Source organism: Citrus sinensis, chromosome 9 (assembly GCF_022201045.2).
Source record: "Citrus sinensis cultivar Valencia sweet orange chromosome 9, DVS_A1.0, whole genome shotgun sequence".
Taxonomy (NCBI): Eukaryota; Viridiplantae; Streptophyta; class Magnoliopsida; order Sapindales; family Rutaceae; genus Citrus; species Citrus sinensis.
In genome coordinates, this window is record NC_068564.1 from 4,081,942 (window position 1) to 4,094,060 (window position 12,119).

Below are 12,119 nucleotides of genomic sequence, written 5' to 3' on the forward strand. Positions count from 1 at the left end.
GTAAATCATAATAGGATGCTGATCTTAAGTCATATTTCTTTTTAAAGATCTAATATGATACATTTACATTTTCATTGTATTTGTTGTCAGGTTAAGATTTGAATGTGCTCCCTTTATATATTAAAAAAAATTGGATGAGAATAAGACTCAATTACTAAAAATCAACTCTTATGGTTATATCTTCTTTTATTACTTAAACTTCAGTGACTGCCAGCCCAAAACACAATTCACAATCAACTAAGATGTATTCCAGGCAAATGTGCTATGTATATCTATAGGTTATTGTTATTATTATTATTAGATGATGATGATATTCCAGGCAAATGTGCTACACTTTTTTTTTTTGCTTAATTAGCTAATTTATTTAGTTATGGAGATTTGTTTATGATATGTTGCAGGATGAATCAAAATCGATTTTTCTACCAATTGATTTCGTATCCACACTATTGCCTATGTAAGATATGTGGATCTCCCTTTGGTTTTTCTCAAGCACAACAACAACAATAAGGACAAGAAACGTCGCAGCAACTCTTTGATGTTTCTTCTTGTCTGCCATTCTGGGCACCACGGCAAAGGGGACAGCAGCAGCCACAACATGCACTACAACAACAACAACAACAGTGGTTGCCACAGGAAGGGGAGCAGCAGCAGCCGCAATAAGCATAACTATAACAACGACATTAGCTGCTACAACAACCAAAAGTGAAGCCCCTTAAGCAAGGAAACCAAAAGCACGACAACAAAAACAAAATTGAAAACCCTTGGTTGAGGAAGACAAAAAAGTAGCTCAAGCACTTAGTGTTCTTGATCAATATAAGAGAGCACTTGTTAAAGTTGAGAAACCACCACTTATTGACTTTAATAATGAAGAATAACAACAACAGAAGAAGTTCAAATACGTTAGGCTAGGAAGACAAAAACCAGCAAAAGCACTTAGTATTGTTGATGAAGACTAGAAAACACTTGTTTACAATCCAAATTAGAAAGAACTTCCTTTTGCCGAGAAACCCCCACTCATTGATCTTGATGAAGATGTGCAACCACTTATTGCAAATGCAATACCAACTCAAAAACCACTTCTTAGCACCACCTGCCAATAGAGGCCAGTAGCAGCAGCGGCAAACTGCAAGTGTTCACAAACGTGCACACATGGCTACTTGGCATGTTCTTGCACCTGCAACTATTTAGGTCTTGTTTGAGGTTGAGGTGCTTTAACTTTTAAGTTATAGCTATTGTGGAAAAAAAACTGTACTTATGAAATAAAAGTTAATAATATATAGTAAATATAAATTTTAAATAATAATTTTGACAAAATTAGTAAAAATATAATAGATTTTGCATTGTACAAGTGAAAAATCATATCAACAGAACTTCCAATGTACAACATCTAAGGTTTACTAAATATTTTAATGTTGTAATTTTTACGCTACAGTTGCCCAACCTCAATCACAAACGGACCATTACTCTCGTATCCACAACATTAGTAATTTTACCCTTTAGTTGCCTTTTTAGAGAAAAAGAAAAAAAGAAACAGAGTAATGCCTGCCTCAATTTTTCTTTGAGTGATGAAGTGTGATAATTGTTATAAACTTAAAAATTTTAATTTGTTATCTTCCTTTCTTTGCACATTAGTTTAAGCAGACAGGGAAACTGAATCTGATGCGGCAAATGCAGGCAGTGAACAAATCGGTTGGCTTTCGAAATAGATAGGCTTCTGTTATCATCAGTTACTTCTGTTCCAAGTAAGTGCACTCCCTCAACCTTTCTTATAATTTCTTGGTCCCAACGCTTCCTTTCTAAAGATTATATAAAAGCTCGGGAGCACTATTTTATTAGCACCAGGTCTCCCTCCTCTCTGCTAAAATCTTGGACGTGTGTGATGCAAAATCCTGTCATAATTTTCAAATTCATTCTTAAAAGAAATATATATTTTTAAATTTATTTCTCGCACAGCTTTGGCGGTCGAATTTTTTATACGGAGAAATTATGTGATTAAGTGTTATACGCAACACAGTTGTCCCCCAAATGAGCTCACAGTCATACGAATTCCAATTAAATAAGATAATTTGGTGGATGAAGTTTCTCATCCTATTCAACTTTTTTCTTTTTCAAGTGTCGGTCATTAGTTAAGGGGCGTTATTATTATTCTAATGGTCAACTAATCCAACTTAATAACTAACCTCAATATTTATTTATTTATTTCATACTCGGTGGTATCCGCACCTGGGGGTGAAGATCCCCTGTTTATAAACAATTTGGTAATCAGCATGTTTTGGCCAATAATTAGTGCGTTATTGATCGGTATTACTATTAAACTAAAATTAAATCTTTATCAAGTTGCTTGCAGACTAAGCAGCAGCAGCAGTAAACCAATTTTTAGTGGTTTTGTGAATATTATTATTTTTATGTAAACGCGTGACTCGCATTAAATAAATCCTGTGTTTATCGCCCAAAACCACCACCGCAAAAAGCTTCACGTATTCACAATACTACTACGTCAGTACCAAATTAATAATTATGGGTTGCTTTTTCAGTTGGTAGACTCCTCCAAATAAAATATGATTGTGTGACCAAACAATTAACAAATTCTAAAGTGGCCTGCATCATCAGTTTACAAATTCAATTTTGTTATATATGTTTGAATGTCTCGAAATAGTCATAAATAAATCGACCGTGTTTGCAATTTTTTTTCCTTTTTCTGCCCATTTTGTCCATCATGCATATCATTCTTGGCCATTTTTTCCGCAGCTTTGCTTTTCTTTTGGTTGATTTAAATGTCGACTTCTCTAGAAATTGACCACTTTAAGCTCTCTATCTTATCTTTCTCCCTTTCACATTCATTGCCAAATGCCAATACTTGAGTCCATGTTCTTAGTACAAACAGCCCCAAGGCATCATCACTGATTCCTTTCAACTTAAAATTGTTAAGAAGAAGGATCGGGGGATTAATAAACCCGAAAACAGAAACACCCTTTCACAACAGTGCTATTGCTGAAATTGACATATAGGATACAAAAAATTGTATATACAGACAGACAAGAACCATGAAACACAATTCCCTTACTTCATTTCTCCCAATTTCTATACTCCGTACGAGGGACTAAGATCTGGAAAAGAATCAAATACCATCTTCTCCAATTTTTCTACAATAACCAGAGGATTTTCCTCTCTTCATCTTATGATCATCGGTGTTCATAAGACGGTGAGCATCACAAAATATACAACACAAGTAGAACTCTCAGATCACCCCTGTCTAATATACATTATACATCCAGAACCCCGGCTTGAGACCTTGATTGGTTCCCTGGTTGTGACCCTGATTCAGCAAACTTTGCTGCTACCTCAGCCACAACAAGCCTAGTCAGAAGCAGCCCAGAGATTAGAGCTGCTGCCATCAGCATTGTGAAAACGGCAGTCCAGCTCGTAGCAGAAATATAACCCGTTAACAATGGTCCAATGGCAGCCCCAACAGAGCCAGTTCCATCTATGATTGCTGTCACAGTTGCCAGTGCCCGTGAATTACCTTTCAACGAACTGTGGGTTCCCAAGTCAGCTGAGACAGCAGTTGTTATCAGAGCATAGGGGCCATTTACAAACATGCCAGTGATGAACATAAGAGCAATGTTTAAGGCCAAGGAGAGGTGTCCATAGCTCCGGTAGAAGAAGAGAGCTGGGATTGCACAATACATAAAACTTGCTGCTGTTATTGCCCTGGCATCTAGGCGATCGGAAATGTGGCCAGCTAGGATCCCTCCAAGCACACCTCCAACATCAAACAATGTTGACAGGTTTCCAGCCATCTCACTGGACAAATACTTCCCGTTTACAGCTGTAAGATTAGTGAACATGAGTAAGTATTGATCAATGAATGCTCTGAAAATTTAAACTCACTACCAGATTGAGAAAACACAGTGTTAAAATGTACCTGTATGACTAACATAGAAAGGAAGCCAATACAGAAATGTATAAGCAACCAATTTGGCAAAGAAGAGGCAAAGAGCAAATGGAGCAACCCCTGGTATTTTCCAAGCTTCTATGAACCCAACTGCTTTCTCCTCAATCTTGGTTTCTCGTCTCAATAAGGGCTGTGTTACTCCCTCCCCAATCTTCTTAGGAGAAAGTGATTCATCTTCTTCATTTGTATCAGTGCCAACAGATTCAGGATTAACAGGGAGGAAGAGAAAAACGATCAAGCCAACAAAAGCAATTATAAGACCAGGCACAACAAAGGACCAACCCCAACCATAGGTCAATAAAGCAGATGCAACCAAAGAACCCGTAATGTTCCCAATAGAAGTATGAGCATTCCATATACCCATAATCAACCCTCTCTTACTCTTTCCAAACCAGTTGCCTACGACTGCAACAACCGAAGGCCAGCCAGTTGATTGAAACAAACCGGCCAGCATTTGCACTACTAAGTAGTAGTAGAAACTGTGGACATTTCCCCAATATCCTATGCCATAGAGTGAAGTAAACAAACCGGTTCCAACCATTCCCACGGTTAGAAAGATCCTTAAATCCAGTCTATCACCCAAGTGTCCAGAAAAGAACATTCCTCCAGCATAGATGGAGAGGAAAGCTAGATCAAGCTCACCCAACAAGGCTGTCCCATCCGATCCATTAAATGGGGCCCATCCATCTCCAAGCTTCCATGACAACTTCCTACTTTCTGCAGGTTCTTTTAGGTAACTTATCCTCCAAGGCAAGGACTTCAAGCTCGTATCTGGAGATTGGGGATCAAGGGTGCTCTTGACAATGCTAGTGGTTTTTCTTGCAGCATGATAGCTAGTGTAAGCGAAGAAAGTTACAATTAGGACAATGGCTTGATGGTTCTTGAAGGAAAGATTTCTTCCCTTTATGCACTCTAAGAATCGAATTCCAAGGGGCTTCCTGCTACTTCTCTGCGGTGCCGGTTCTGATAATGAACCCATGTTTGATATTGACTCCAGAAAAAAAGGAATATATATGGAAGAAGCAACTTCTCAACTTCCTCCTATAATATCAACAACAGTAAGCTGAAAAATGGATACATGAATTTCTTGTTAGATTCATTTAGACTAGAAAGTTTAAGCTAACTACAAACTAATTCAAATGACAGAAATCAATTCAGTAATTGACTCACTAATAGTAGTATTATCATTCAAGATTCATAAAAATTCTGACCCATTTATCAATCACCTCCTCTTAGCAGTAATTGGATCTCAATCAATAGTGGGGATACATAAATCTATCAGATGCTTTTTCACCATGAATTAAAATCAATAAGAAAATCTCAATCGGAGAAAAGAAACAGGTTTTAGACACAATAAAGAGGCTTTCGAGTCATTTGATGACAAACTCATTCGTCAAATTTTCTTCTCGCTCATTTTTTTTGCATTTATAAAAACAAAAAAAAAAAGAACAAAGTTAGCATCACAAGAAATCTGAAAGACATACCAGTCGCTGGCTTAGTTGAGTTGATTTTGGTTGAAACTTCGACTTCTCTCTCTAAATTGACCACCGTTTTTAATTTCTCTCTCTAGAATCTCCAAGCTCTGGCGTTTTTGCTTTGCAGTTGCTTAACGAACAAAAATATGCTTCAATGGGAAAACTGGCTTGAAGAGCTCCTAACGGGTGGTAGATTCTTATGCTTGGGCGTTAATATTAATTTAATGTTTCAAAATTACTATCTTGCCCTTCGCTTACTCACGATCATTGGACGGTTAATCTCTCCTTCGCTTCCTCTTTGAACTTTTTATGGGGCTAGGTGATTTTACTAAATCACCCCTGGCCCCATCATTAGTCGATTAATAAATAATTAAAAAAAGGCATTGTATTTGATGATGTCAGCACGCGTTGGTTTTTCAAGGAAATTGCGCGCATGCACGATTTTCTGTTTCTAGACGACTAGGCATGCATACGCCAATGATCAATCAAATCAAGTCCCCTTTACTTTTTTTTTTCTTTTTTGATAGACCCTTTTACTTTTTTTCGTTTTCCTTTTATCTATTAGGAGACCTATGTTATAATTAATGTAACATACACACTCAACAACAATCACACAAATGATAGATTCACATAATTTGTGTGGTTGTTGTTGAGTGTGTATGTTACATTAATTGTAACATAACATTTACCTTAGAAATTAAGATGCCCAAGTTATATGTATCTAATTTATAAGTCTCTCATATAAATAGTAAGCGAGTTCTTATTATTTATTATTTATACGAGAGGATTGTAAATTACATATATGTAACTTAGTATTAACTTTAAAAATTATTAATTTACTTGTAAAATATTAAAATATTTAATTACAAAGGTAGCGTTATACACGTTAAAATAATATTTAGGCACGGAGAACAAGTCTTCCATGAGAGGCGTTATATTTTTTTTGTGCTAATTGTCTAGTTAAATTTTGATTCTTTTTACATGTGTTTTTTAAGAGATGGGTGGGTCGCCCGTGGTAGCTGACCCGACCCGATTCACTTGAAGACGTAGGGGATAGTTATTAATCTGAATAAAAAGTTGACGAAAGGTTAAATAAATCACCCTTTCTTAATCACCAGTTACTGAACCAGAAGTTTCGTGAACCGTGTCTGTATAGTGTATAATGGATAACATTAATACGTGGAGTGGCGGGAGAAAGGAAAAAAGTATGAACGCGCAAAATTCTCTAACGGCCTGGAGTCCTGTTTTTATTTTGTTAAAAAATAATAATAATAGTTTTGTCAACGGTCAAGACTCACTCCCAACACGTTAATGTTGCAAATAATTGCATTAATCAATTCATAATTTTTTTTACAGTAATGCTATACATTTTAAATTTTTTATTTTAAAAAATTATTCTAAATAATGTGTCATTTATCAATTAATTGATAAGATAATATAATTAATTCACTTAGATATTCTAAAAAATTATTAACCACTCAATTAATGACACATTATTTATAATAATTTTTTAAAATAAAAAATTTGAGATGTGTAGCATTATTTATTTTTTTATGCCATATTTCCAACGCAACATAATTTAACTCGCTTATGCTGCGTTTATTTGTTGGATTGAAGAATTAAAATCCAAAGTCAAAATCATTCCCGGCATTATTAGCTTTCTTATTACCGAATCAAAAAACTAATCAATGCGATCATTGTGCACTGTACTACAAAGGATTAAAACGCTGGCCTATATTGTTCTTCTGGTGTGTATTACTTAGTATTTATAAAGAATTAAAATCAATTTTTTTTATCACATAACCGAAATTATTCAATGCTGTGAAACCAAATATGAATAATTTTGTATTCATATTCTTTAATTTACAAAAGGAAGGGTTGTGGTGAAAACGAAGGGGAGGTAAGATTAAACTTGTAAAAAGCAATTGTTCAAAAAGTTTACAGCATATAAACTTTAATAATCTAAAGAGGAATAATAATTTCAGAGCTAGGATGGTTTAGGAATGAGCTTTATGAATCTCTAATGGGATTTTATCGCTTTTCTGGTTTTTTGTTTTGCATTGGGGATTCATGTAGCAATTGATGGACTTGAAAATTTGATCATATATTATATTTTTGTATCTGTTGCATGCTTTTTATACTAAATTCCAATTTTATTTTAATGACTGATAGTGAAAACGTAATCAATAACAACCATAATTTTCTTTTTTCACTATCGAGATGCCTCTTTTTGCTTCGGCTTTTTTGTTTTTTTCCAATCATCGTTTTCACAATCAGTCGACTCGATGTCTTATTTCCCTTTTTTTAAAAATAATATTTAATAATCGCCCATTATTATTAAAAGGGCAATTTCGTCACTTCAACCAAGATTCACCAACTGGCAACTTGGACACGATGAGGGGTATTAAAGTAATTCCGCACTTCAAACAATCAAAAGGGCGGGTGCCAGTGGTGGAGGGAAAAAGGCATATTCGAATATCCGTAAAGAATTATTCCTAGGACCTCAGGCGTATATCCGCCTCCCAGACATGCCGGGCCCCATCCGCCACGCGGACGCCTGACGCGGCGAAATCGATGGATCATAATTAATGGAACGAAGGGGCAATCGTTAGACTACACGTGGGCAGATGACATACTTGGCGCTGCTCAGAAAGCTCGTCGGCCTCAGGAGTTCGGATCGAAAGGAACATCGAGAAAGAACACAGAAAGTTCCTTGGGTGGCATTATTCAGTTTATATGTTGAGTTGCCCATTACTTTGATTTAATTATAGCTCTTGTATTTTTGCATTGATGTGGATTAATTGATAGCATAGGTCACAATTCTTAAGGGTCATGTCCGTTATGTCATCCCCATGTATCCATACAAATTAAATATTTCAGTTGATAAAATTGAAGTAGAAAAATACAAGCCAAAAGATATAGTTTGTATGAATGAATGATCTTTAGAAGGAGCCAAGTTGTATGGGCCCCACATATGCAGTGTTCATGTGTGAGGGTGTATCTTACATAAAATGTAAGATAAGAGGATTCATAAGAGGATATTTATAATGTTAAAATTTGACTGATGTAATGTGTCTTGACAGTATTCGAAATTATTGTAAATTATTAATAATTGCATGAGTTATAATAGATAGATACATCAAATCTCTTGTTTCTTACCGATTAGTTAGTGTTTTTGTAGGTAAGAGTTTGATTTTTACCCATAATTCAATATTTTTTTTTATAAATAGTTATAAGTGACTTATGACTGTTGAGATATATATCTTAATAAATACTAATAGAATTAGATTTTAATAATAAGATTGTGGTGGTGGAACAATTTAAGAATGTGAGACGAAAGAACTGGGTTATGATAATAATTTTATCCAATAAAAATTTATTGAGTTATGTCATATATTAGTTAGTAAAAGAGAACTCATTAGTCCGGTGAATTAGATAATTAAAAATATGGCCGACACAACCGTTATTCAAGAAATATGATTGAGATTTCTTTTATAGTTAAAAAGAATAGATAAAAAGTAAACAAAGTCCACATAAGGTTGAGTTGCAAATTGTGTTAAGTTGTATACAACTCTAGTGGGGTGGCGAGTAATGTCAAGTTGGCAACTCTCGTGTCGCAACAATAGCATTAGTGTTTGATGAGTAGATGGATGGAGGGCGATTCAGCTTCTAAAAAACTGCGGCGTAGCCTCTCTGAATTGTCTATAATAATAACTTTGACGGTATAAGCTTTAAAAAATCTGTTGGCCTTATATATAGACTACTATTTCTAAGAAACAAAAGCAGACATCATTTTGTCTTGATTTTACTTTTCAGAATGACGTTTTGCCATGAAACCTTATCTGTAAGATTCTAAAATAGATGAGAAACTTAAATGGTTGTTAGATATTTAAAAATGACTGATACTATACATATTCAATTGAGATATTTTGTAGTGAATAATGTATTTGCATCTATTGAAATATAAATTAAGTATTCCATCTAAGTAAGTATATTATTATCGTTTAAAAATTTATTAGCTATTGTGTTGAATGGTATTTTACACTGTTACGTTATTAAAAATGACGTGTTTAAAAGTTGATATAAATTTTATATTCCAAATGATAAGTCATTATCTCAAAAAATTATCAATTATGCATTTCATCAGTTGACATACAAAGTTTATATCCCAACTTTGTTCAATACTCTTCTCTGGAATGCTTATAAAGACTTTTAACAGTTAATTTACATCCATAGAAAAGAAGATTGTTGAATATTGCGACCATGTGATTGTTCCAGCAGATTAATCTTCATGTTTCATATACAAATCATTTTAAAATTGATTGGTAAACACCTCCTTATTTTATTTTCAGAGTCAAGGATTTAAGTCTCTGCATTGTAAAAATAAATTATGAACAAGATCGTATTTTTAATTCTTATACTACTGATGCCTTTGTTATGTAACATAACTTTAAACAAAAAAAAAATAAAAAAAATGGGATAATTAAGCGAGCCCAAGAAGACAACAACCCACGAATATACATGTCAGTCTCCGCTTGAAGTTTAATGGGTTGGACTTGAGCTTTATCTAGATAAGAACAATTGAGGCCCTAAATTCCCACAACTTTGACACAAAGTGCGTGATTTATTTCTTACTTCAATAATCAATACAATAGATGATCTTCCCTGTTTGATTTCAGTAATTTTTGATGAATTAGGTTGAATTTATATCTTATCAAAAAACAAGAGAAAAAAAAGTTGAATTTACAAAAAAAATCAAGCTATCAACTAAGCTAATGGATTATATTACTGTTTCCTTATGTAGGTTAATTAATTTAATGAAGAATATTCTACAAGCAATGTTTCTTTTTTGTCCGATCAACCAAAAAAATTCATGCTTGTACCTTCTATGATCAGTTGGCTAATACCAAGCACCATCATATATATATATATATATATCTTCTTTTTTAACCATGCAACACGCGGCACAAATCAGACTCTGGCACTACAAAATTTTCTCTCAACCAATGTTCTATTTCTTGGTACAGAGAAACTCAATTCTCGCATGTACACACATTAAAAGAAAAAAAAATGCCATGGTTGCTTAATTACTCAAAACTCGGAGAATGTTTAGAACTCGCTCTATATTCTCACTTCCAGATGAATTGTTATCAGAAATTTTGGCTAGAGTTGGCGCCTGTTCATTGGATGACTTGCTCAATGCAGGGTTAAGGTGTGTAAAAATTATTTTCCTGATTAATTTGCTATGTTTTGTTTTCTCATATCTTTACATCAGGGTTTTGATTAATTTGCTATATGCATGCATGCATGAATGACAAATAATTTTACAGTTGCAAGTTATTTAATGAAATAACCTTTGATAAATACGTTCTTCGGCAAGCATCCATTGAGAAAATTCCGGCGATGCCATGGCACAAGAACTATTCTTTCCTGGAGAAATGTAGGGACAGTGGAAATCCGGAAGCTTTGTATAAGCAAGGAGTGGTATAAATTTATTTTCTCTAGTTTATTTGCCTTTTTAATTGAGAAATATGAGATGAATTTGCACATTCTCTCAGGTCGAATTCTTTAGTTACTCAAATTTGGAAGCTGGGGTCGCATATTTGGATATAGCAACAAAATCAGGACATCTTGGGGCTTCATATATTCTTGGTGTCATTTTTCTTTGTAAAGATGATGAGGACGATGATAATGAATCGAACCAAAAAGGCATGCAACATCTTGACAAAGTGTATAGAGCAAAACGGCTAAGCCAGTGTCGTAATAAACTTCAAAGCATAACGCAAACTCTTTGGAAAAATTATTACTTGAAGCCGAAATTGAATAAATGTCCTTCACGAAAAAACCACGGGCTGAAAGTAGGGTGGCCGTGTGAAGTTGACGATATTGAGTTGGTTTGTGAAACATGTAGATGTCACCGTGAAGTTACCTTTGTTTGCAATATATTACGCGGCCATCATGTGTATTTTTAGCTCCATCAAAACTTTAAAACTTTCTGTTGATCTTCCTGGTTGTAATAAGCAGATGGCCACAACAAATATGATTTTCGGATCTTCAGTTGTGCTCATCAAGCTTATACTTACATACATGTACATGTACATGTATGTATGTATGTATGTATGTATGTATGTATGTAGCGGGTTCGATGATAGTTAAGAAGTTTTGAAAATCAAAATATACAATGAGTAATCATATGATTCTTTGTAGAAGAAAACTGGTGTTTGATGCAAACACAAAAGTGTTTGATGAATGCCTCAGTGAAAGCTCTTCGCCAGAACTTAGAATTCGTAGTCTTGGTGACAGAGCAGTCAATAGGCAAGCTATTGGTGATTTAGCACTGAATATTGCAAATTGGAGATCATGTCGAATAGACCATACATGAAGATAAGGATGTTGAATCACCATTTGAGTGTGGGCAAAGTGTCCTTTCAAGGACATGCATATGGTTTGTTATTAATCAATAATTCAACTTGGTTCTGAAAGAATGGGCTCTAGTTTGGGTTCAATTTTCCAAAAAATAAATGAACCAAACCCGATTTTCCTGCAAGGCTATTCTAAACTTGAAATGAAGGAGCAACTGTTGCCCTGGACTCTTGAACCTGTACCGGATTTGTGATGACTAATTTGTCCGCATGGAATAAAAGAAATATCAGATTAAACCCAAATAGCAAAGCAAAATAAGTAAACAC

General features: G+C 34.5%; 2 protein-coding genes across 3 annotated transcripts; one reads left to right on the forward strand and one right to left on the reverse strand.

The window, feature by feature from the left end:
• Positions 1 to 2,951: 2,951 nt before the first annotated feature.
• LOC102630400 (putative glycerol-3-phosphate transporter 1) lies at positions 2,952 to 5,614 on the reverse strand. Of its 2 annotated transcripts, none has more exons than XM_025092172.2 (3): positions 5,440 to 5,614; positions 3,926 to 4,996; positions 2,952 to 3,829 (listed from the first exon to the last, which is right to left on the reverse strand). In XM_025092172.2, the coding sequence occupies exons 2-3, from the start codon at positions 4,932 to 4,934 to the stop codon at positions 3,264 to 3,266; spliced, it is 1,575 nt and encodes a 524-aa protein (XP_024947940.2). In that variant the 5' UTR covers positions 4,935 to 4,996; positions 5,440 to 5,614; the 3' UTR covers positions 2,952 to 3,263. The 2 variants fall into 2 exon arrangements, with proteins under 2 accessions (XP_024947940.2, XP_006490116.2); XM_006490053.4 differs by having other exon boundaries at positions 3,926 to 5,018; positions 5,440 to 5,613.
• A 4,787-nt stretch (positions 5,615 to 10,401) lies between these two features.
• On the forward strand, positions 10,402 to 11,580 carry LOC127900036 (putative F-box protein At1g67623). The gene is made up of 3 exons (XM_052434399.1): positions 10,402 to 10,642; positions 10,761 to 10,914; positions 10,989 to 11,580. The coding sequence occupies exons 1-3, from the start codon at positions 10,536 to 10,538 to the stop codon at positions 11,400 to 11,402; spliced, it is 675 nt and encodes a 224-aa protein (XP_052290359.1). The 5' UTR covers positions 10,402 to 10,535; the 3' UTR covers positions 11,403 to 11,580.
• Positions 11,581 to 12,119: the final 539 nt, after the last annotated feature.

Bases quoted from the DNA above. Each gene is read 5' to 3' on its own strand.
- LOC102630400 (XM_025092172.2), bottom strand. From the start codon at position 4,934: ATGGGTTCATTATCAGAACCGGCACCGCAGAGAAGTAGCAGGAAGCCC. The intron at 3,830-3,925 runs GTACATTTTAAC...CTAATCTTACAG, and splicing joins TTTCTATGTTAGTCATACAG to CTGTAAACGGGAAGTATTTG.
- LOC127900036 (XM_052434399.1), top strand. From the start codon at position 10,536: ATGTTTAGAACTCGCTCTATATTCTCACTTCCAGATGAATTGTTATCA. The intron at 10,643-10,760 runs GTGTGTAAAAAT...ATAATTTTACAG, and splicing joins TTGCTCAATGCAGGGTTAAG to TTGCAAGTTATTTAATGAAA. The intron at 10,915-10,988 runs GTATAAATTTAT...ACATTCTCTCAG, and splicing joins CTTTGTATAAGCAAGGAGTG to GTCGAATTCTTTAGTTACTC.